Here is a 25,692-nt window from a genome sequence, read left to right on the forward strand (position 1 = left end):
AAAAGTTTGGGTCACTTAGAAATGTATTTAAAGCACTGTTTTTTTCAATGAAGATAACATTAAATTAATCAGAAATACACTCTATACATTGTTAATGTGGTAAATGACTATACTAGCTGAAAACGTCTGTTTTTTAAAGGGATATCTACATAGGTGTATAGAGGCCCATTTCTAGCAACCATCACTCCAGTGTTCAAATGGTACATTGTGTTTGCTAAGCGCGTTAGAAGACTAAAGGATGATTTGAAAACCCTTGTTCAATTATGTTAGCACAGCTGAAAACGGGTTTGCTCATTAGAGAAACTATAAAACTTGCCTTCCTTTGAGCTAGTTGAGTATCTGGAGCATCACATTTGTGGGTTCGATTATACTCTCCAAATGACCATAAAAAGAGAACTTTAATGAGAAATTCGACAGTCTATTCTTGTTCTTAGAAATGTAAGCTATTCCATATGAGAAATTGCCAAGAAACTGAACATTTCCTACAACCGTGTGTACTACTCCCTTCAGAGAACAGCACAAACAGGCTCTAACCAGAGTAGAAAGAGAAGTGGGAGGCCCCCGATGCACAACTGTGCAAGAAGACAAGTACATTAGAGTCTCTAATTTGAGAAATAGACGCCTCACAAGTCCTCAACTGGCAGCTTCATTAAATGGTACCCGTTAAACGCCAGTGTCTACAGTGAAGAGGCGACTCCAGGATGCTGGCCTTCTAGGCAGAGTGGGAAAGAAAAAGCAATATCTGACACTGGCCAATAAAAGGAAAAGATTAATATGGGCAAAAGAACACAGACATTGGACAGAGGAAGATTGGAAAAAAGTGTTATGGACAGACGAATCGAAGTTTGAGGTGTTTGGATCACACAGAAGAACATTTGTGAGACGCAGAACAAGTGAAAAGATGCTGGAAGAGTGCATGACGCCATCTGTCAAGCATGGTGGAGGTAATGTGATGGTCTGGGGCTGCTTTGGTGCTGGTAAAGTGGGAGATTTGTACAAGGTAAAAGGGTTTTTGAATAAGGAAGGCTATCACTCCATTTTGCAACACCATGCCATACCCTGTGCACAGCACTTGATTGGAGCCAATTTCCACCTCCAACAAGACAATGACCTAAAACACACCTCCAAATTATGCAAGAACTATTTAGGGAAGAAGCAGGCAGCTGGTAGTCTGTCTGTAATGGAGTGTCCAGCGCAGTCATCAGATCTCAACCCCATTGAGCTGTTGTGGGAGCAGCTTGACCGTATGGTACACAAGTAGTGCCCATCAAACCAATCCAACTTGTGGGAGGTGCTTCAGGAAGCGTGGGGTGAAATTTTTGCAGATTACCTCAACAAATGAACAGCTAGAATGCCAAAGGTCTGCAATGCTGTAATTGCTGCAAAAGGAGCATTCTTTGAGGAAAGCAAAGTTTGAAGGACAAAATTATTGTTTAAAATAAAAGTCATTATTTCTGACCTTGCCAATGTCTTCACTATATGTTCTGTTCATTTTGCAACTCATTTGATAAATAAAAGTTTTCATGTAAAACACGAAATTGTCTGGGTGACCCCAAACTTTTGAACGGTAGTGTATATGATTAATCTGTCAACTCGGTAGGTCAGGTCCTTTCGTTCCCTTCCAAACATTCACTGTGCCATCACATGTACCAGTGGATGGCATCATACTGCCTCCGTCCACCCCCCAAAACAAATGCATGTATTTATTGTTTTCCCAGACACAAATTTTGCACTCAGTAGTGATATTTACAACTACCTCCAAGTCAGCCCCTGCTGTGAAAATCCTACATGCATCAAGGTGAAGGCAAAGCCAGCCATAGAGTTAAGTTTGACCAGCAGGGCCTGTGCAGTGGCAGAGCTCCCAGTCTCAATGACTGGGAGAGCTCCCAGTCATTGGACAGAGCTCTCCAGTCTCAATGACGTCAAGTCCGTAAACTGCGTATCTGACCTCTGTGAATAACACTTATGTAAACAGAGGAGCAGGCCAGCGTTCATTGGCCGCCAGGTCCCCTGTGAGTCACGTGGAATACCCAAGGCTTGCAGCGTGACAGCGCGCTTCCCACTCTCATTGCACTAGCTAGCAGCACTACGCCTGCGCCAGCCGCGAGATGGCGGGTAGGGGGCGGGTCGGGACCTGCGTCTTCCTGTGACGTTTGCGTGTTCCTGCGCCTGCGCGCTGCTCGGTGGAAAATACCAGACGAACTGGGAAACGCTGCGGTAACCGCCGGACTGTGGCGTCCGTTCCCCGAATAGTGTCTGTACAGCCGTGTGCGGTAAGCGGGCTTCCTGTCACGGTATTGGGGAGGTTCTGTCAGGGAAGGTCCGATGAGTTGACGGTTTATATTAGTGGGTAAAATGGCGACTTGTGAGCGGAGGGAGGGGGCTTGTGTGCTCTGAGGTAATGATGTAGCTGTCTGAGGTAGCGACCCCCAGACCTGTACCTGATGCTGACCCCTGACCGCCCTGGTGCTGTAACACTGCCCTGATACTGATCCCTGGCCGCATTGGTAGGGTATCCATACTCTCACCCCTGGCCATCCTGGTGGGGTAACCCAGCTCTGAACCTTGGCCACTCTGGTAGGGTAACTTGGCTCTGAAACTGACCTCTGGTTGACCAGACAGGGTAACCCGACACTGACCCCTGGCTGTCCCAATGGGCTAACTCTGGCCTGACACTCACCCCTGGTCGTCCCTGTGGGGTAACCCGGCCCTGACACTGACCCCTGGCTGTCCTGGTGGGGTAACCCAGCTGACACTGACCCCTGTCTGCCCCAGTGGAGTATCATGACACCGACCCCTTGTCATGGTGGGGTAACTTGACACCCCTGATTTCCCCAGTGTGATAACCTGACACTGACATCTGGTGAGGTAACACTTACCCATGGTGCTTTGCTGTGCGGCTGCTATCTGCCCTGAGTGAAGACAGGGTATCGGGTAATTACAGGTGTGGTGTCTGAGGGGTTAATGATGATAGTCAGGGTTCTGTCCTCCCCGTGCCTGAAGATAATCTGTCATTATCTGTCTCCAGGCTGGGAAGGGCAATAACTGCTGTTGGCCATGTCTGTGTGTGCTGTGGGGAATGTAAGTTGTTCCCTCCGGGTGGGGGCTGTTTTTTCTTTATTTTTTTTTTGGGAGCGGTGCACAGTGTCTGGCAGTGTGCATTAGAAGGAGAATGGGGACTTATTCCTCTAAGAACGGGTAGTGGCTGGCAGTATGTGCTAGCTAGAGGGTGAAGAGTGCCTGCGATTTCCTTAAAAGTAGGCTACTGACTGGCAAAATATGGTCTGGAGGGTGAAGTGACTGCTATTCCCCTAAAGGGGGGCTACTGGCTGGCAAAATATGGGCTGGAGGGTGAAGAGCAACTATTTTTGATGAGAGAGAGCATTGTCTGGCAGTATTGCCCCGGAGGCTGAAGAGCGACGGTTATTCTCCTAAGTGGGGTTGAAGGGAGGCTGTTATTCCCCTAAGGCAGGGGTGGGGAACCTTTTTTTTTTTCTGCCGAGGGCCATTTTGCGATATATAACATTATTTGCGGGCCCGGTGCAGGCCACGCCCCCTACATGTGATGGCACACGGGACGGGGCCAAAATTGCCGGTGATTACAGCAATACCCGGAGCATTCTCCGTAGGGGCAGTGGTGTGACTGTCTGAATTGTCCTAAGGACGCTCCAGGTGGCACTTCTGCATAGGTTCTGGCTGAAGGGATTCTGGCTTGCTAGACAGATGAGGCCAGCAGTAGAAAGCTCCGAAGTCCAGACCAAAAGAATCCTGGGGCCTTATGCAACCCCTATGCCATGAGGTTCCCCATCCCTGCCCTAAGGGCTAGACTCGCAGTGTTTCCCAAACTCATTCCTCAGGGAGCACTAAGGCTGGGTACACACCTAAACGCCCAGCAATCGTGACGTTCAGGCCGATTTGCCTTCACCCTGGACATTGCATGATTGCCGGTACAAACTTAAAAGATTTCATGAACGACGGAACAATCACTGTTCCGTCTTTCATTAATATGTAGAGCCTCACATGCAATATTGTGTGGTTGACTGCAGCACGGCCAATCACATGATATCGCATGAGACCACGTGAGCGTGCAAATTAGGCATACACACTGCATGATATTATTATTATTTATTAACAGTTTCTTATATAGCGCAGCAAATTCCGTTGCGCTTTACAATTTGAATCAAGATTAACATTATACTGGGTTATAAAAGACATACATACATGACATACATAAGGGTAAGAGGGCCCTGCTCACAAGCTTACAATCTATAGGGAAATAGGTGTTGATACACAAGGAGAGGTGCTATTGCAAATAGGTCCAGCCCAATTGCAGATATTCTTGGTGGGCTGTATAATCCAATCACACTGGAAAGTTGGCCTAGGGTTAGGAGGATGTTCAATTGAAGAAAGAGAAGATGAGATAGGTGTTTACTATAAGAAGAGAGTTAGATAGGGAGCTATAAAAAGTTAGGTGGGCGGTCCTGGAATCTGATAAGCTTGTCTAAAGAGGTGAGTTTTCAGAGAACGCTTGAATGTTTGGAAACTAGTGGAAAGTCTTATTGTGCATGGGAGGGCATTCCACAGGGTGGGTGCAGCCCGAAAAAAGTCCTGTAACCGTGCATGGGAACAAGTAATGCGCGGGGATGAGAGACGCAGATCTTGTGCAGAACGGAGATGTCGGGTTGGAAGATATTTTGAGATAAGTGAAGAGATGTATGTTGGTGTGGTTTGGTTAATAGCTTTGGCCAAATCGTGCCCATATCGTCCTGGTGTGTATGCACCCTTACAGTGCATGTTTTCCAGGTCTCCTCACAGAATCACAAGTGAAATAATTAGCTGCACCTGTGGATCTTTAAAAATATCAGTCAGTGATGACTACACCTGTGCACCAACTAGGAAACATGGAAACCATGCACTTAGTGCTCCCTGTGGAATGAGTTTGGGAAATGCTGGGCTTGAGGCTCAAGCGAGTCAGTTATTCACCTCAGGGGGGTAAGTAGCTGCCAATATGGGCTAGACTCAGGGTCAAGAGAGCCAGTTATTCCCCTCAGGGGGACAGTAGCTGCCATTATTGCCTAGTGAGTTAAGAAAGTCAGTTACTTCCCTAAGGGAGGGTGGCAGTGGTGGGCAGTCTGGGGTGAAGGGTGAAGTTCTCCTAAGGGATTTTATTATATCCTGGAGGGTGAAGTGAGCCAATCATTCCCCTAAGGTTGGACAGTAGCTGCTAATATGGGCCAGAGGGTGAAGTTAGTCTCCTAAGTGGGGGTGAAGGGAGGCTGTTATTCCCATAAGGGGAGGAGGGGGGACAGTAGCTGCCAGTATGGGTTAGAGGGACAAGAGAGCCAGTTTTACTCCTTTTATACCAAAATCCCGGGTCCGACCCGAGATTTGGAACACTATTCCAACCCGAGACAGTGTTCACATTGCGCCTCCGACCCGGGTTATTCCCAAGTTGGCACGTTTACACTGCACACGGGTGCAGTGTTAACTTATCTTCTGGTGTTTGCGCCTATGGGGTGGAGGGAGACTGTTGTTCTCCTAAGGGATGCCATTTTACCCTGGAGGTTGAAGAACCTTTTATTTCCGTATGGTAGGACACTGGTGACCAGTATGGACTGAAGTGTGGATAGTGCCCACAGCCTCTGCTGCAATGATGCTGTCATAGGCAGGGAAAAGCTCTCTATACAGGGTAGAGGTGTTTGTAGACGGGATGTAGTTAAAACACCGACGGCCGGGACGCCGTCTTGATTTGACATAGGCAGCAAAATCCCGCTTCCAGGCCACCTACCGGCACCAGAGTCCTGACAGACAGCATCCCGATCAAAAATATGCCGGGGTGCCCTTAGCTGTGGGGGGTGGTAGCTTCAGCTACCACGGGGGGAGTTTAGAGTTAGGCTTTGGGAGGGGGGGGGGGGGGATATGGTTAGGCACCACTTTAGGTTTCGGCACTGATAAGGAGTCTTAGAGTGCAAGAAGGGAGGGTTAACATACTTACTTGATCCCTGTCGGGATTCCCAGCATCCGGGTGCCTCTGTTGTCATTTTGACCACAGGGATTTCATACCCAACCCCTGTATACAGCTATTAATCTACTAAATCTTTTTTTTGAGGGCCCTGCAGGCACCTGCATTCTGTCAGTGAGGCCTAACACTGGCTACTTTTTTATTTTAAGGTCTTTGCCTTGCTCATTCCTTTTCTAAATGCATTTTCATTCTCTTTGCGCACTGGCTTGTAGCTTTGGATTACCTAATTATCATTTATTTGTAGCGTGCCACGGATTCTGTAACTTGGTAAATTCATTGTGATGTTATGTATGAATAATCAAACATAACAGTTAAACAATGCAATTGAGCATAGTAGCACATATGATTATTTAAGAATGTTATATGCGAATAATTAAAGCTAGCACACCTATAGTGTCGGATTCCATGTGTGTTAGTAAATAGCATACAATTAGAATAATATATAATAGGGATCTACCTGGTAGACTGAGTGTGGAGGGGACGTGAGCAGATTCAAGCAATTGTGCAAGCCGTCAGAATGGGTCCGTACATTTACAACAAAAGGCTGATCCTGCTCACCTATTACTGTGCGAGCAGAATCAGCCTATGGGCAGATAAATATGCCACAGCAGTTCTAGTGTATTTGAAATTGTCCCATAGGGTGGGAGATGGCAATGCCAATGAGAGCTTACATTCTACCAGTCCTCCTCCTTTTCATAGGAGGGGTGGGGGATGGGGGGGGGGGGGTAGGCTTCAACTGCCTGCGCCCCACATTTTTATGGGGAAGATTTTGACTTTCAGTTGCAGGGACCTCTGCCAGTGACTGACCTCTCAACTGGGCGGGAAAATTTAAATACCTGGCCAGTTGTGATGTTAGTGCAGACACATCAGATGAACGATTGGATAAGCCAGTCGTTGGGTCGGCCTGGTGTGTACCCAGCTTTAGAGTACCTGGAAAGTGGAGATGGATTGGTTTCCATATTTTGCAGAATACAGACTTTCTTATGTTTGTGGATAACATGATAGTTGAGGTGGCATCCTACAGTTATGCCAGATGATGAGAAATGGTAGTGTTAGATAAGTTTACGTGCTGGTGTTTTTTTAAATCAATCAACAATGGCTAATAGGGTACAGCACAAGTGATCATTGTTCTCAACTATATATGCAAATCTTGCACGCAGTCTCTAATGAATGAGCCATTTATATGATGTACATTGAATTGAATGCAAGGCATTCTTCACAAGGTTGTTCAAAACTGCCTGCATGTTTGTGCCCTTAAAGATGGCGCAAGATGCTGTAAAGTTACTTCGATAGATGGTATTTCCTAGATTCTACTCTGGTTAGCCAGAAACTGCCATGCCTAGAGCATGGAACTGTTGGGGGAAATCCAATTGTCCTCTTGCGCATACAGCTCTTGTCTAAAGTGACAGGCGATTGTGCCGCTGGGTGCGAGTGCCCATTACTTATAGCACCCAAATGCATCAGGATTAGCAGCTCACAGTGGCTAAACCCGTGGCAAACTACTGGGCACGCTGCCCAAATGGCTGGCCCTGGGTGGATTTCCATTTGTCACCTAAGGATAGTGCGAGCACAAACAATTGAATAGCTCCCGGTCACTTGATACAGGAGTTGTGGCAGCATAAAACAATCCAAATCCTCCCCCCACCCCTTGTTATGACTGCAGGGAACTGAAATTGATAACAGCTACATATCGCAATTTTAATGTAAAATGTATTTAGACCTCTCCCGCACTGTTATGTCATGGCTAACTCCTAGTCTCGCATGATATTTCTTTTTCCTAGTACCACTTGTATGTGTCATGGTGTAGGCCTGATTAATCCAGGCTGTGTGTGTGTGTGTGTGTGTATTGACAGTCCTGTGACAGAAAATAGGTTAGAATCCTCTTACAAGTGAGTCTACGGCTGAAGCTGTGTGAGCTTTAGCTGTGTGAGAAAGACACACAAGGGTATTGGATTAATATTAACAGTTGTACAGACATCATTGATCAGAGCAGTGCTGAATTAACACCTCTTGTATATTTATAGATTGACAGAAATGCGCTATATTTTCCGTGTCCTTATTAAGACACGTTTGTCAGGATGGTGAATATATATGATTCGCGTGTGGGGTAATGAAGTCAGTAGTGATTAATGAGCGGCTTATGGATGGGATTACTCCTGGTTTATTGATCATTAAGAATTCAATTCACAGTGCAGTGGTAGTAAATCCTTACAGCTTTCTGTTGCTTTCAAAAAAAAAAAACACACACAGGGCCCCATGCAGCATTTGCTGAGAGAACCTCTTATTAAATCTCAGTGTATCTTCCCAAAGCTGCATCAAAGGAGTGCTTACGTCTTCTGTAGGAGCCGTGACTTGAATATGGAAGATACAGTAGTAAAAAGAAAGCAGGTGTGTTCCTTATTTGGCTCTGCTATGCTCCCCTCGCCTGACCTAAAGGGGTCCTTTTACTGAGGGGTGTTTGTGTCATGGAGCTGGTGCAGTTACCACAGAGAGATGAGGACTGTGCAAGTGGAGAGCAAAGGGAAGATGGTAGGAAGCAGGAATGCATTTCCATGTCTGTAATGACTGGAGGAGAAGACGGCTAATTAATGAGAGCAGTGACTAAATGAGGAGGGGTGGAGTAGATGATGTGAGGGGGACTGTCCTCTATATGATGAACGCTGGTGACAGCTAGGCACGGGGAAGTGGTTCACAGTATAGTGGCATAGATGCTACCTGACTATAAAATAATGGAAGTTATGTAGCTGATACGAAGTGCTCACACTGCCTCATGCACCCTAAAATATTCCAGATGATAGTGGCTGGTTCCCTTTTGCTAGTATGTAGTTTACACCACTGACTTATAAGGCAGAGGGCAATTCACATCACATGCTATATTTGGTCTAATTTTCAGTTTGTTCTGTTTAGTGTGTGGGCTAAAGAGGACAGCAGTTTTGAACAGGTAAAGTGATTGTTCCCATTATAAAAATGGTTGAAAATCTGTATTGTACCTGCTCTAACGAGTCTCTGGTAACTTGGCTGCAGCTGACTATGCTTTACAAAGCCAGAACTTCCTCAGCAGACATGTATAAATGTGTGTTTATATATTTCATACACACCTATATCATGGTAGCTGTTCCTGGGCACTAATCATTTTGCTGTTTTGCTCTACTTCCCTTTTAGACTCTGTTGTCCTGCATCTGACAGCAGCTGTTGAATTGTTTGTCAGTCTTCTTGTGTTGAGCTTCTGAATGGCTGGAATCAGGAAGGCCGTGCTCTGTCAGCCCTGGGAGGAGGAGGAATGCCTGGAGTACTATGGCATGCTCTCCCTGCACCGTATGTTTGATGTCATTGGCTCTCAGTTAACAGAGAGTGATATTGATGCCCTGTCTTTCCTGTTGAATGAATGCCATTCCTTTACCCACCCTCTGGACCCTCGAATCTGGACAGTGGAAGAAGCGGACGAAGTGCCTAATAGTGCCTTGCTGGCTGCGTGGCAGAGGTGGAACCGTGGCACTAAAACCAATGATTTATACACTTCCGATTTATGGAGATCTAAAAATGGCACTGAGCTGCTACTTGAGCTGGAGCGGCGGGGAAAATGCGATGAGACCAACTTCACACACCTCCTCCAATTATTGCGGGTATTAACACGACATGACCTCCTCCCGTATGTCTCTCAGAAAAGGCCCCGTACAGGTAAGGACATAGTCCTGCATACTTCACAGGACACACATCGGGGGAAAGGCATCTAACATTCGAGAGAGATACAGTGGAGAAGTTGCCCATAGCAACCAAACCGCTTCAGTGTGTCATTTTATAGACTGTACTAGATACATGACAGAAACTGATTAGTTGCTATCGGCAACTTCTCCACTTTCTCTCTCCAAGGTTTGATAACCCCTCCCCCTTCCCCTTCATAGTAATGCTGTAAAGCTGATGTATCAGACCTGTGCACAACTTCCTCCTGTTGAGAGATGAAACTGTACTGTAACTAAGGGGTCTATTTACTAAGTCTTGGATGGAGATAAAGAAACAGCTCCTAACTGTCACTTTTTAAACACAGCCTATGACATGGCAGTTAGGAGCTGATTGGGTGGTACCTTATATCCTTTCACTTTATCTCCATCCAAGGCTTAGTAAATAGAGCCCTAAATCCTATGTTTAGGAAGGCACAGCAGCGCGCAGCTGCAGTGAGAGTCATTACCATGCTCCCAAGTCAGCTTATATTTGGCAAATCTATCTAGCCAGGGACCTACCTTTTATAGCTTGTTAGCTCCAGCCATGGTCGACATGATGGTTGTCAGGTATTTTCGGAAGTTACTCTGTGACATCAAAGAAATGAAGCAGGACCCGATATTGATATTAACTTTTCGAGCTTCCCTCCATTAAAATGTCACTGCACCCTCCGCACATGTTCATCTCACCTAAGCCTGTTTGTGCTCGCTTGTCTAGTTACGATGGTCATTGGGTGAATGACCCTGCTGCTTTTGTATGCTGACCATTGGAAGACTTGTGTTCAGCAGCAGGGACACCAGTGAAGTTGTGAGAAACGCTGTAGTCCTATATATGAATCAGTTTCCAGGTATATTATTAGGTAAAGGGGTGATGCGGTTATTGGTAAGTCTTCTATCATATGTTGGACCACGCATGGTGTGGTCATTATAGGTAATTTTTGTCATATTAAAGCATATTGCATCATATGAGGTCCTGTTTTACCCAAGCAGTATCCTGTCCCAGGTTATCCTCTGACCAGTCCATTTTCTCTGATTATATTTGGTCCACTTACTGAGCCGACAACGCTCACTATAGAGGTGATCGCCTTGTTTAAATATAGCCCTAGGTGTGTGCCCCTTTTAGCCACTGGAGAGGGAACATTTGTGCCCTCAAGAAAAAAGATCTGTGGATTTTAGTTAGTAAGTGAGGACTATATAAACTAAGGGTCTGTAATTTAGAGACACTTATTGTGTCTTGTAAAGTCTAGAGCAGTGGTTCTCAAACTCTGTCCTCAGGACCCCACACAGTTCACATTTTCCAGCTCACCAAGCAGGTGCACAGGTGTACTCATTACTCAGAAATAATTTGCTCCATCTGTGGATATTTTAAAATGTCTCTTTATGATTCTGTGAGGAGACCTGGAAAAAATGCATTTTGTGGTCCTGAGTACAGAGTTTGAGAACCTGTGGTCTAGAGTAACTTTGTATCAAAGCTATTTCTCTTTAGTTTTTTTTTTCCTCTACAGTATCCCCAGAGAGGTATACATGTGGTCCTTCCGTCATAGACTCTGGCAAACAGATGGATGGATGTTTAAACCAGACACCCTCACAAACCACTGAAGAAAACTGGGAAACAGGTAAAATGCCTGATTACATGCCAGCTGGGATTGGCATTAATAACACAACAATACTTTGATTACATGCCAGCTGGGATTGGCATTAATAACACAACAATACTTTGACACTTGAGAGGGGAGTGGGGTGATCTTTGAGTTTCATGTGTTTGGTTTTGTTCTGTAAAATGGTTGGAGCATTGGATGTAAAACATATGATTTTCACAGGTTCTAATGGCAACAATAGGAAGAGAGTAGGAAATGTAAAGAGAGGTCGCTGCCCAAGACCTAAAAAGAACAAAGTGAGCAATGATGTCCCCCCGCAGGCCGAGACTGCTCAGACCAAAGTAACATGTGGTAAGTATAGTCATATCTCTCATGTATGTGTCCATCAGCCTTCAGTAATCCCTCATCCATAACCTGATGGGGAACCGTTTCCATGTGTAGTCACCCAATGTTCCACAGCTCAGCAAGACCACCGATTTGTCTATTTAATGCGCTGCTTAGTTTGTTTCTGTCAGTGTCTCATACGCTAAGTCTTTGTAAAGTGAAATACCCTAGTGTCTGGCCACTAATGGTTTCCTCACTTACTGCAAAGTAATTCTAGCTGGTAGTGACTTCATCTCTTCTAATTGACCCCAAAGCTAAATGACCATGTGTGTTAACTGACGCTGCATGGATTAGTGTCTAAAGTACGTAGTGCCATGGCAGAGTCTAGAGGACCAAATCTCTGCCTCATGCTTCCCAAAGCTGCTAATTCACAATTGCTCTAACCGGATGGTATGTCTGCATTGCAAGCTGCACTCTCTGTGCTGATCACACACTGATCTGTCATTTCCTGCCTAGTGAAGTGTGGTGACGTCACCCTTTATAGTGTTACGCTGGAGCAAAAAACACAGCATCAAGCACTTGACCATATGAAGATAGCAGTATAGTGGAGTAATAGTCCTATACACACTGTTAGGTGTCTTAACCTACTCAGTCTATGGTATGCTGTTTGTCATTAAATGTCTCCTAGAGCTGAATTTACTTTTAAGTGTGATATCCCGCAAAAACACACTACTGAAAGGTCCCTTATCAAGGCCATCTTCCTCGAGCCTTGCGCCTGACCATTATCCTCTCGTTCCTTAGTGAACAACATGCAGCTTATCTGGAAATAGGCTTTGGCGGCTAGTGGGAGGAGAGTGCAGCAGAAATTGCTGGGTTCTTGCTTGCGGCGGTGCAAGACGAGTTTTAAGCAACCACTATCTAAACAACTCGACACAATGTTGCAGCCTTCTGGCAATTAATAGGTTCCGGTCCTTCAAGGACACAACTAAAAAACTTGAGAAAATGAGACGCGCAGCTTTAACTTTTGTCTTCTGCGTGAGGTTGGTATGTAGTTGCTAGGGTGCTTAAGCTGAGAGAATTCTGATTAAATGAAACCATGTCCTGGCACCCCCACAGCCCATGACTTTACCATGCTTCGTACACACACACAGCCACCACAGAGTTTCCAATATGTAGACAGGCCGATCAAAAGCTTGCTGCTGTATTGCTGTTATCTAATGCGCCTTTACTGTAAAGTACTAATTCAGCTATTAAATCAGATCTTACTATTGATCATTACACCGTGCAAGTCTGTTAGCCACCCATTCATTGCTTTCTCTAGAACAAGGTGCCAGTCTGATGTGTCTTGTCTAACTTGTCTCTGCTCCAACGTCTCTCACATTTTGACAGTTGCAGGAAATGAGAGCTTAAGAAGACATTTACTAATTACACTAGTAAATACATAAAACAAATCTTCATACCTGTACTACGTGGACAAAACAGTAAGACCTTTCACCTCTTCCGTGTCGTGTTTTTTTTTTTTTCCTTTCTCTAACCATCTCTCACTGACAGACGGGGCTGTGTGACAATGTAGCGTTCCGCAGGCCCCTGTGACAGTGATGGGAACAGGGATTGTAGGATTTTCTATTGCTGGAGAGATTCATTGCATGTTGTCTACTATGACCACTTAAGTATAGAAAACTGTATCTACTAGATAGCCTTTCGGTATATTCAAATAAAAAAAAAAAAACAACTCCTAAAAAAAAACAAAAACAGACATACATCTAAAGATCAAGCGTTTAAATGCAATGTATTGTGTTCTTCAATTCAGCACTTGCAAAACATTCTTTGGTGCACAGAAAAAAAAAAAAAAAAAAGGAGCGAGTATCTTGTGCCAGATAGTGTATGTATGTTGGATATTAGTAAAAAAATGTGTGTATTTTTAATATATTAAAAACTGCCTTCTGAGGGGTTTGTTGGGCTCTACAAACGTATTTTACAATGGTAGTATGGTGCGCATATAAATGTATTGCACCATTAAATAAACACCTGTATGATGTGGCTGGAAGCTCCATCATTCTATCCTGGTTATGGCGCTGTCACGGTCTTGTTCTTTATGAAGTATGACATGGTTTGGAAGTAAGAGTAAAAAAGTCATACTACACTACTTAAGGCTCGATTCAATTCAGCGCCATGCTAAATAGCCCTGGGAAGGAGTTCCTGGAGCCATTCAATTCACTGCACTGTTTGGTACTACAGTTGCCAGTTAAGTCAGAGAATGCTGGTTCTCGCGACTAAAGTGCTGGCCGTGAGGCTGTCAGTGCCGCGCTAAGCAGGAAAACAGTGGCGGGGGGGTGCCGCCACTTTTGTCTGATTTTCTCCTCGGTGGTGCGAGAAATCCTGTAGTCGGACCAAACAGCGTAGTGAATTGAATAGCCCTGGGAGCTCCTCCCGGGGCTATTCAGCATCTCTCTGAATTGAATCGAGCCCTATATGTCTTAATTTACCCATATCTCATTAGAAACCAATTTCATACTTTAAATGAGCTCTAATTTGCACAGGAAGATTTTTTTTGATTTCTTATAAAGAGGTCTTATATGGACTTCTACTCTTATTTCTCTATTTTATTAAATTTTTTTTATATTAAAGCATCCATTATTATGTATGCTTTGTAAAAGATATATGTATGGAGCCGTTATTTCTATGGTTTCTCCTATTAATAGCATGGTGACAGGTGCTGATTAGAAGTGGACAAAATATACATGAACTTGATCACTTTGAAGGTGTTTTCCTTTGTTTCACCTTCCAGTGCTGCTCCTATACGTATCCTCTGCAATGTCATGGTGTTTGTTTATTCTCTACAGTCGACTTTCTCTAAAATTTAAATTCCAGGTTTACTGAGCAAAGGTTGATGCTTAAGAGAGAAAATCTCTCTGTTAAGGAAATGATCATGGTCTCTACCCTTCAAAAGTTACAAGCGTACGATAAAGATAAGGTAAATGTAAGCCTACTGCACGCGAGAGCCGCTTGCGTCAGATAGAAATCCCTAGACCTCAGCACAACGTGACCACCTGCGTCTCTTCCTCTCTGCATGCGCATACAGGATCCGCATACTGGAAACTGATAGATACTCTGTTAAACGTTTTGAGTTGGGAGAGTGGTGTTTAGAATTCTGCTCCCTGTCCCTACTCAATGTTCACCTAACTGGCAGCGGCTGATATTAAATGAAATGTTCCCGTTTTCATCCCGCTTTGAGCACTCCCCCGTTTTGCTTAAAGTTAGTGGCCGTCAATGGCGTATACTAGAATTGTGTAGAACAGATAGATTGCCTGCTCTTTGTGCACATGCAGAATCCTTGTTGGACCCCCTTTTTTATTTTTTTATTTAAAAAAAAAGAAACAATTATATTTTTCCACTTTTAGTTGATTTTATTGCTAATTATTTTTTTTTAAATGATAAATCTCTTGTTTTACAAAGAATTAAAAAAAAAAAAAAAGGAAAAACCTGTCGTGAAAGTGAATAACTTGCTACTTTAGAAAAGAAATGTTCTGTGTGTTTTGTCAAAAGCTCAATCTGTCTCTCTCGGTTCACAGTTAAGACGGCCAATGGAAAAGGCATTATAATGCTGCTCTGACAGCCTGGCACTGCGACTCAATGGTAAACGTGGGAGCAAAAATACAAGCTTGTTTGTTTCTGCTTCAGTCTGCGCTGTTTTATACAAGCTGCTCCACTCATCAGATATGATACCTATCTCAACCATGGACACTCATTGTCTTAAATGCTAAAGTCAAGTGTTTTGGGCTTTCTTTTATTTTGTGGTGTTATATAATAAAGAGTAACCTATCTACCATTTTGCTTGGCTGCACGAGTGTAAGGGACTGTATTATACTGGTGCTTATGCAAGGCTCAGACTGGTGACTTGCTGGCAATAAACCAATTTTTTATAAGCTGAAAACTAGAAGCCTCTCCACATAACTTGGCCAAAACATGCCGTTTGCCTAGATATTGTCAGATGAATTAAGCAATCAAAATTATGGCTGCTGCATGCGCTAAGTGGAGACGGACATTTGTTAGCTGAACCAATAAATCCAGGCATTCAGCGAATGTACTAGTCCCAAGCAACTGCATAGGCTGTATCATCGTGTCCAACATTCAGCCTATTCATTCACTGCAAGCTTATGGCATCACTGAGGCAGGTGGTGGTATTAGTTATTGTTAGACTGTATAATAGTCTAGTACTGCTTCCAGATAACAGTGGTGCAGTGCACACTATAGAAATGGTTACATGTATGGTGCCATGGATGAAGGGGATGATTTATTCAACAAAAAAGTCTCTACCCCCCCTTGTTGTCACAAAGCTCAGTGGGTCACCAGTTTGATTTCTCACAGTCCAGGAAATTGTTAGCCTTTAAATTTCTTTTACACAAGCTTATATAACAATTGTTTATATAGCCCTTGGTTTGTAGTAATTGGTAGACAATTTGTTCATTGCTATTACACTACTATACATGTGAAAGTAACAAATGGAAAACTGAAGCAATTTTAAATTTGAATTTTATGTTTGTTTTTTATTGTATGTACTTGGAGAAGGTTTATTATGGTCATCGCAGACAGGCAAGACTTTTCAGTTCTGCATCCATCCATTGATTTGTTAGCATTTTGCCCTTGTGTAACATCCCATTCAATTTGGCACACATGCGCAGGACCCAATTTATTGGTTAATGTAACCAGTAAGACCAGATTCCATGTTCCAGTGGTTTGAATGTGCTAATTTCTGCCAGTAACTGTGCTTAGGGCTCAGGACTCGAAGAGCATTGATACGTTCCGTGCATCCTATATTGGTGGAACTACCCTGAAAAGGCAGGTCTGTCTGTGATAGTGAAACATATTATTTATATCTATGGGATGGAATTGTTTAATGCAAGCGTTAAAGCAAATCCTGTCAAACAAGACACATGCCTGTCACACCTTGCTGGGAAATAGGACATAAGTGTTAAGATGCTATTGTTCACCAATGGAGGAAGTGTCCTAAACTTAAAGGCAGCCTCCTGTGACTGCATTGCTAAACATTGTTCTCCTAACAATCCAATATCAGACCTAGCCCATACTCTGAGGTCTCCTGAATTTGCGAAACTTAAATCACTGCAGCTAAATCTTATAAATGTTTCAGTACAAAACACTGAAGACCTCCGCCTGACTTATGGGTGAACCAGATGATACCCGTCTAAAGCCACAATATGTATCCACAGAATCTAAATTTTTTTAAACTTCTCCCTGTGTACAATGAAATATTTAGCATTAATAAACGAAGACCTTAGGTTTCTAATCTCTCTGCATTGCTGTTAGGTTTAATATGACTTGGTTCATATCTTTTATAGTTCTTGTATAATTCAATTCAACTTTATTGACATTAACCAAGACCTAAAACATGCATATGTATTTCATTGTCAGTTCATGTCATCTTCAGTCACAATAGAATTAAGAAGTAAATTCAAACCCAATGTATAAATAAACGTTTAATATTACAGGTCTGTGTATGATTAAGAATGTTGCGAAGATTTTTTTTTTTCTAAGAAGCATCACAATCTGATCTCATTTCTGTAACAAGTTCAGTAACATGCACTGCAGTTGCTATCTCCCCCCCAAATAAAAAAACCTGTCAGCAATCACTGGTATCTCCTGTAACTTACGACCTGTGCACAATTGGCTGTACCTTGTATGATGATGTACACCTAGAAATCGTTTTGCCTGTATTCAGCATAAGCATAACAGTAGTCATTGATAACCCTCTTGTTCATTTATACTCCACAACAACCGTAACTTTATTAAGTGAATTCTTATGTAATACTTTATTCTAGTGGTTTTCAACGGCAATCCTCAAGTACCCCAACAGGTACCATTTCCAGGATTTCTGTCATGCACAGAATTTATTTTACTGGATTCATGATTCTCACCTGCTTTCACACTCACAAAAGTCCTGAAAACATGACCTGCTGGGGTTACTTTATAATCGGAGGTAAAAATATTCTGAAGAGGGTTTGTTGTATTGTCAGACCCTCTAACATCGGACAAACTGGTGTATCCTTTCTGATAAGCAGCAAATTTCGGGTTCCTACTCCCCTTCATGACTTTGAACTTTGGGGTGATGTCATTTTTGTGTGGAGACAACCAAATTGTTCTATTTTGCACTCTCGGTTGAATACTTCTGCAGGTTGACCTTCAACAAGAAAAGAGAAAAAATAAAGAGAGAAAAAGTTCACTTGTAAGCGTATGTAACAACATATATGTTCACCCATTTTAAAGGATAATTCCACTTTCAAGCAATGACTTCCATGAAATATATATTTGGTCCAAACCTACATATTGTACCTGTGAGCCTTCATGTAGAAGATCCAATGATTCCTGATTTCCAGTAGTAATACTTAGTGTGGTTCCTCTGGGTATCATTGATATTTAGCTATGACACAGTACGGCTCACCTTCTCTCGCTCCCAACTCCATTTCGTATTACCTTGTATGCAGGTGTTAGATCTGTGCTGCATGATTCATTCATTATCTGGCAGAACGTCACGGGGCACAGACAGATGATGGTGTTTAGTTGTGTTACTGGAGGCATGCTTTCACTGACTTATGTGAATTGTAGTTTCTCCACAATCATTGCGCTGAGTGCAGTTTTAACACTGCAAGCTACGCTGCTCACACTACAAATGCTTTTTTTTAAAAAGACACACAGCCAGAAAAGCTTCTACTGGTATTCACAGAAGCTCCTACATAAGCGATTTGTGGGGGTCACTGTTAAGAAAAAAAAATAACATTTTTGGAAAAGATTTAACTTTACTACAGATACTCTTTAAAGATGGAATTATCCTTTACGTTGTATGGATTTTGGTCAGGCCTTCAAATTTTTAATTATTTTTGTAGCTATAAAATGTAATTAAAAATCCAGTAAAAGCTATTTGATTCATGTCTTAACAAGAGCCATTCAGTGTTGCAACCATATTTCCTAAAATACACACAATTGCTGTGAAAGATGAGAAGTGGGATATGTATCATTGCTTAAACTCTTGTTGTCAGTGTTGGAAAAGGGGGATACATGTTCTTTATTGTAGATTTAAAAATAAATAAAGATATTGGCTGCAATCTGGTAACTCCAATGTGCTCCTTCAATGCTCTAGAGCCTCTTATAGCTTTGCTGGTCCTTCATATCTTGAAGGGTAACTTGTACATTTTAAGTGTTGCATGACAATGGTGTAGAATTCTTTGTATGTATTATATTAATGGACCCTGGTGTTTCTTTGTTTTTATTCTCCACCTCTTCCCTGTACCGGCCTCCTCTTTCCAGGAATCAGATTGCGTGTCCGGGCTGAATACTGCCAGCACGACTCTATCCTGAGTCAGAATGTACTGTCTATGAAGGAGGATCCACTGGAGAAGCAGTTTGATCTGTTTAGCCAGTCCAACACTGTGCTAAAATCCCGAGACCTTGGCTCGATCATCTGTGACATAAAGTTCTCAGAGCTATCTTACCTGGATGCCTTCTGGACAGACTATATGAATGGCTCCCTATTGGAGGCTCTGAAAGGAGTTTTTATCACAGACTCCCTGAAAGAAGCCGTAGGACAGGAGACCATACAACTACTTGTCAACGTAGACGAGGACGATTATGAGGAAGGCCGGAGACTGCTGCTGGAGAACGTCTTTCAGCCATCGGGTTGAACTGACCTGGAAACTAGAGACTATTTTGTGCTCTGGAGTGCATTAGTATATTACTGTGCCTGCTGGTCACCAGGAATACAGATTATTTAAAGAGTTTCAACTGGGTTGATTATTCCCCTTCCACATCTGTGCTTATCTGTCTGATGAGTAGATTAGTACTTGAAAAATGTTAATTAGAGAGAGATGTAAATAGGTAAAAAGCTCCGTAGCAGTTATGTCAGCTGTGAAAACCTACAATGTAACACTGCTGGGCCGAGACAGGACTGACTTGATGGTTTCAGGTAGAAAATAGTGTGATAATTCACCTGTTGCCAGGAAACAGGAATTCCTAGGAATGGTTTGTAAAGATTGTCATTACAAGGGCCGTTCTGTAGTTTTCAGCTGTAGCGGGAAAGTTTGTTGCCTCTTCACACTCTGGCACTGGCTATCAGTGTTTTTTTGGGGTTTTTTTTTTTTTTGTTTGTTACTTGTCTCAAGGTGCACTCAGTCCTTCATTTACAAACGTAAGCAACGTTGCTGTTGTAACTGTGGTGGACACTTTTGAGATAATTTGTGAGACCTATAAAGACGAATAATATATGGCTTCAAAGCTTTGCTTTTCTTTATCTATCTTCCATCCATGGAAAGTTTATTTTTTGGAAGTCTGGATTTACTGTAACAAATTAATATTTTGGGAAATGTGTAAAAATAAAGGAGAGCTGTAGGAATAAAACCATGGCAAGGAGCAGGTTAGAGGCCATTGTGGTGAAGTTATTTGTTCCTCTGACAGCTGGGTACACTCTGAAGCTTCCTGTCTGACATGTGCATACTCTACCTCCAGGCTTTATCACAGGATCCACTTGTGTATCTACCCACACCTGGGGATGGGAACTACAGACAGTGCTCTAGTAGGGACTTATTTAAAGTAAATCTCTTGTCTACACATAGTGTAAATTTGCATTTTGTGTGCAGAAGAAATATCTAGCCTATCAGTTTGTGTGGAGATATTAAGGTCCCTTCCATGATCTGGATAGTTCATGGTTAATGGGTAAGCTGGGACTGCCTGCATTATGTGTAGATTACGGGTACATCACTAGACTTGTAATCCTGTTTGATGCTAGCAGAGAAGTGCCAATGTACTGCAACACACAGAGGGTTCTTCCTGTACATCTTTCTCAAGGAGTGTGATGTGATGAGACCAATCCTTGTTGTGTTATTCAGCTACTTCCCATATCTTGACTTTTTATTAATCCTTGCTCTTTCTACTGGATCCCAACTAAAAGGGATGTTTTTTTTTTTTTTTTTTTGTGTAAATATGAAGCTTTCAGGGAAATCTTTGTAAATGTATTTGTAATACAAAAAGTATTTATAAATCTCTTGTAAATAAAAAAAAAAAAAATACTGTCCACTCTCCGACTCCTGTAGTCTTTCTTATTTGCATCTAGTGAAGTGTAAATAAATTGTGCCCTCTGTCACTTGCTTTCTGAACCTACCCCCCTCATATATTTCTTTTTCTGTTGCTGAAGGTAGATTGAACGCTACATAGAATACAACTAAAGTTAGAAAATAGGACTGGGTAGGTCCCTCCTGTGCAAAAGTATTCCAGCTGTCAATGTCTCCCCACTCCCCCATATGCTTTGCTTTTTCCTAGTCTGTCCCTAACAATCCTCTCTTTACTCCCACCCCTCCTGTTATTACTTGTATTAGTCGCACAGCGGTGATCAGAAAAGGCGTCTCTTAATGGTGCACTAGTTATCCAGTCCCCTCCCAGGTTCAGAAGAGCTGGAGTCCTGTGATGTGGCTGCTTTGTCATTGATTGGTTGCGAGCTTGCATGTGATGTCATGGTGCAAAGCGCCCTCCCAGCCTATCACTGACTGAGAGCAACTGCATCATGGGACTTCATCTATTCTACAGGCAGCTGGGAGTGCCTGAGAGAACCGGATAATACGATCGGGACTGAGAAGGTAAGCGTTGTCTCGCTGCCCCTTGCCTAATCCACAGTGTGCTTTGAATCTTTATAATACCTGAGATATAATGATTAGAATACTTGGTATTTTTGGGACTCATAAATGTCCGGGACTGGCTTCCCTGGTAGGGATATGCTATGTTCTCAGTAGTCTGTTGTAGAGACATCCAAAGTAGGGTGGTAAGTCAATGCAATCCATCCCAACCCGCACTGCTGTCCATGGAGGAATGCTATAATGCACATGGCGACAAGTCGCTTTTACAAATGAATGTAGTTAGGTTGTCAATTTCAGCCTGTTGCAAAATACAGTAACGTTTAAGTGGTATATAAAACACGGTAGGGGTGTCTCCTTGCCTTTTTTTTTTTTTTTTTCATAATAGCGGCCCATCCCCCAGCCCCGATGAATCTAACTCCTGTAGATTCATCTGCTGTAATGTGCTTGTTAAGTTGAGTCAATTGTAGATGATTGTCATTATCTGGAATGTGTGATGCCAGGTCATTTTAAAGCATTGATTTCAGAGAAATAGCTTTGTGATTTTTCATGGATCCTTAGTGATTGTTACATGTACGTTTCTACTTGAGGTTATTAACTAATAAAGTATTTGCTGTGTCATCCCACTCATATAATTTCTGCTGGCCCCATCACATGGTTTTAGCTGCTTTTTAGAGGGCTGCAAAGGGTTTAGGTTGCCTTTTTTTTTTTTTTAAGAGGAAAGGATTTATTATATGTGGAGTGCTTAGATTCTTGTTAATTTTTGTCTTGGAGAGTCATGTTTTTGACAGATGTTTTTGTGAATACTATGCTTATCACAGCTCCTCTAGTTCTGACTTAATGGGTCTTCTATACTTATAATTCTAGAATAGATGTATAATGCACACACACTTTTGGCTTCAGCCTATGGAAACACAAAAAAGAGCCTTCACCTAACTCCCTATAGCAATCAACTTAATATAGATCGTGTCCCACAATGGCGCTGCCAAAGGTTACCAGGTATCAGTCACCTTTCAAAAAGAGTAGTCACTTTAGATGTTTCTTACATTTAGAAACGGGGTAATTGAAGTTTTTCTTCCCCAGCAAATTTCTTGACAAATGGATAAAATCGTGTTGATTATATAACCAATTCTTCATTGCTAAAACCTCAAGAGATGAAAAAGAGAAGACATAGTGCAATAATGTCTAAAATAACATGACATTTATTTACACATTGCACTGACATAGGATTAAAATTAAACCGCATATATCACCATCTTAATGGTATACTCTCACAGGATCATCAGCCCTCCAGAGATGCAGCAGGCCGCCCTCACAGATGGAAGTAGTGAAGCAGAAAAAAAAAAACTTCAGTCCCAGACACTGCAGGTTTCGCTGCTAGTTAGTGAATCTTCCCTCATTTGGAAGCGATGTCCAGCGAGACGATGTCCTATAACTTAACGCATTTCAGACTTTCTGTCCTTCAGAAGCATAAGGACATTTATCTCCCATGACCCCCTATAAATACACCCATCAATTAGAAATGATCAGTCCCCGTTGTGTCCATTAGTTCTGGTACTGTCCATGTCCAGGAAGCATGTTACCGGATGTGACGTTATGCGTTCCATTCACAACCACCGCTGCCATTATTTTCTGGCGATAATTTCCATGGGGATGTGCGTCACCGGAATTGTCGGCGTTCTAATATACGTTCAAAAATGCAGAAGTGGGTCATTTTACATGGTATTTGCGTTACATACATATTGGGGTATTATCCGGGTGTCCAAGGGATGATCTTTTCATGTCCATCATTAATGGTACATTGACTGATCCAACTCATGATTTTGTCCATAAAAAAAAAAATATATAAAACCACAATTAGTGTGTACAAATACAAATCCGTAACTAATTTTGCAGTACACATACATTAAAAATATAAATTTTTACCCTGTTGTTGGGGAGCTTCTTGTATTTTTTCCAAGATCCATTTTATTTCAAAGTCTGCATTTAATCCATGCAGAACCAGGGTTTTTAAGTTATAGATCCATTCCATATTGGATTTTGTGAGTCTTGTCTATATCTATAGAACGCCAGGTAGGATTTATCTGTTGGATACCCCAGAATGCATTTATGCAACATGGATTGGAATTGGGGGTATAAATGAAATGTGCAGACATTGTGTGTTCCAAGACCTTTCTTAATATTATACAAATGTTCTGCCAATCTAATTTTAAACATCTGTTTGTCTTGCCGATATATACTAATTCACATTGGCACTCCAAAACCTACACAATGTTTTTTTTTTTAATTACAAGTACGGAAATCCTTATCGGATAGCTGTTCTTCACTGTAATTTTTTATTTATCTTACGATTTCCTTTTATTGTTCTACATATTGCACATATCCCGCACCGATGGAACCATTGGCTCCATATATTACTCTTGGGAGCTTCTATTGCACTGTGGACAAGTTTATCCCTCAATGAGGATACCCTCCTATACATGAAACCTGGTTTCTCTGGTAATTTATCACCTATAACTGGATCTTGTTTGAGTATTTTCAAAAAGCATTGAAAAATGTTTAATCTATGTTGAGAATGAAATTTACTTCTAAATGACCATTCTTTTCTTTTTGATTATTTTTTTTTTATCTCCTGATATTAAATCTTTCCTTTCAATCATATCTACTCTGTTGTGCTTTTTCAATACTTTCTTTGGAGTAGCCTTTTCTCCAAAAACGATTTCCCATCTCCATAATTTGTGTCTTACAATTATCGGACTCAGTGCAGTTGCGTTTGACCCTTAGAAATTGGCTGAATGGAATCTCATCCAGCCATTTTTAATGATGTTGACTGGATCTTTCTATGAAACTATTGGATTCAGTGAGTTTCCTGTACACTTAATTTTTCCTCTGATATATAGACAAACATTTAAAAAGATCATTTCTTCATAACTAGTTAAAAAGGACAAATGAATATTAAAATTACTATTCACAGATTTTAATTATTCCATTGTCTTTTCCCACAAGAAAAGCATGTCATCAATAGAACAACGCCAGAGCACCAGGCCTGCCCCCAGCTCTTCTGCATGCCAAACTATTTGATCTTTCCAGTATGATATGAAGAAGTTACCATAACTGGGGGGTGAACCTGGTGCCCATCGTCGTTCCAACCCGCTGTATATAATAGGAGCCTCACTCCCTCCCCGCTCCTTCCTTTTCCAACTTTCTTTACACACAATTTATGTGCTCTTTTACTTTCATGTTAATTTATAAGTGTTTAAATCTTATATATACACTTTAAAATTGTTCTAGACTAAGCAGCTGTTATTACACATTATGCGTTAGAATTCTCTGAATCACTTATGTTTTGATGTTCTTGTTGCCCACTTACCTGAAATTGTCTATTACTATATTTGCTGCAGATGTAGTTTTCTCTATTTTTCAATAAAAACAGATTGCACAAAATGAAAATGATTACTCAAGTGTGCCTTGAGGACTGTGGTTGGGAACCCCTGGTCTAAACTAATAGCTTTATTAACAGTCCAGGTTTTAGGGATAGCCATACTTGAGCACAGGTGACTTAATTAGTTCCTCAGTTATTTTGATTAAACCATCTTGGCACAATCATGGATAACACTAAAACCAGGACTGTTAGTGTGCTTTGAGGACCGAGGTTGGGAATCACTGGTTTAGACCCTTTAACCGTATCCAATCTTTTGCTCGCAGGGGAGCAATGATACAATTTCTGATTGAGGATAGCGATGAAGTTGCCTCTAAAAATAAATTGGCCCTGTGCACTAAGCAAAATAAAGCTCCTAGCCTCATCTCCCAGGCCTCAAGCCCCCAGTGTCTACGCCACTTTCAACTCCCTCTGCTCAACCCCTCCTCCCCTCCTCACTCTCTGCCCTTGACTTTTCCACCTACTTTACATCTAAAATTGACTCCATACGTGAGAGCATCATATCCCACCAGACCCTCTGAACCCCACCCACTCATTTGCCAGCCTATCCTTCCCCATCCATCTTACAGACTGATTTCTTTTTCCCCTGTATCCAGAGTTGGTTATTGCCCTCATTCGATCTTCACTCCCCTCTTAATCTTGCTCACCTCCTTAATATTTCCCTCTCATCAGTCACTGTTCCTTCTGCATTCAAGCATTCCCTTGTTTCCACCATTCTTAAACAACCCACCCTTGATCCTAACACTCTCCAACTACAGACCCATCTCTCCACCCTTTTGTTGCCAAACTCCTTGAACGTATTGTTTACAACTGCCTTACTGTCTTTCCTCCCACACCCTGCTTGACTCACTTCAGTCTGACTTCTGTACTCTCCACTCCATTGGAACTGCCTTGACAAAGTCAGCAATGTCCTCCTTGCTGCCAAGGCCCACTACTCTGTTCATTCATCACGACCACTGCT

The 25,692-nt window shown here is 42.3% G+C and overlaps 1 protein-coding gene across 1 annotated transcript; it reads left to right on the forward strand.

Moving 5' to 3' along the window:
• Nucleotides 1-2,126: 2,126 nt before the first annotated feature.
• Nucleotides 2,127-20,737, forward strand: DEDD2 (death effector domain containing 2). The gene is made up of 5 exons (XM_088453176.1): nucleotides 2,127-2,273; nucleotides 9,185-9,700; nucleotides 11,244-11,354; nucleotides 11,559-11,687; nucleotides 18,981-20,737. Exons 2-5 carry the CDS (start codon nucleotides 9,253-9,255, stop codon nucleotides 19,352-19,354), a joined length of 1,062 nt encoding a protein of 353 aa, XP_088309302.1. The 5' UTR covers nucleotides 2,127-2,273; nucleotides 9,185-9,252; the 3' UTR covers nucleotides 19,355-20,737.
• The last annotated feature ends 4,955 nt before the right edge of the window (nucleotides 20,738-25,692 follow it).

The sequence above is a fragment of the Taudactylus pleione genome, unplaced genomic scaffold, assembly GCF_031769625.1.
Source record: "Taudactylus pleione unplaced genomic scaffold, aTauple2 ptg000572l, whole genome shotgun sequence".
NCBI classification, from domain to species: domain Eukaryota; kingdom Metazoa; phylum Chordata; class Amphibia; order Anura; family Myobatrachidae; genus Taudactylus; species Taudactylus pleione.

Bases quoted from the DNA above. Each gene is read 5' to 3' on its own strand.
- DEDD2 (XM_088453176.1), top strand. From the start codon at position 9,253: ATGGCTGGAATCAGGAAGGCCGTGCTCTGTCAGCCCTGGGAGGAGGAG. The intron at 9,701-11,243 runs GTAAGGACATAG...TTTCCTCTACAG, and splicing joins TCAGAAAAGGCCCCGTACAG to TATCCCCAGAGAGGTATACA. The intron at 11,688-18,980 runs GTAAGTATAGTC...TCCTCTTTCCAG, and splicing joins TCAGACCAAAGTAACATGTG to GAATCAGATTGCGTGTCCGG.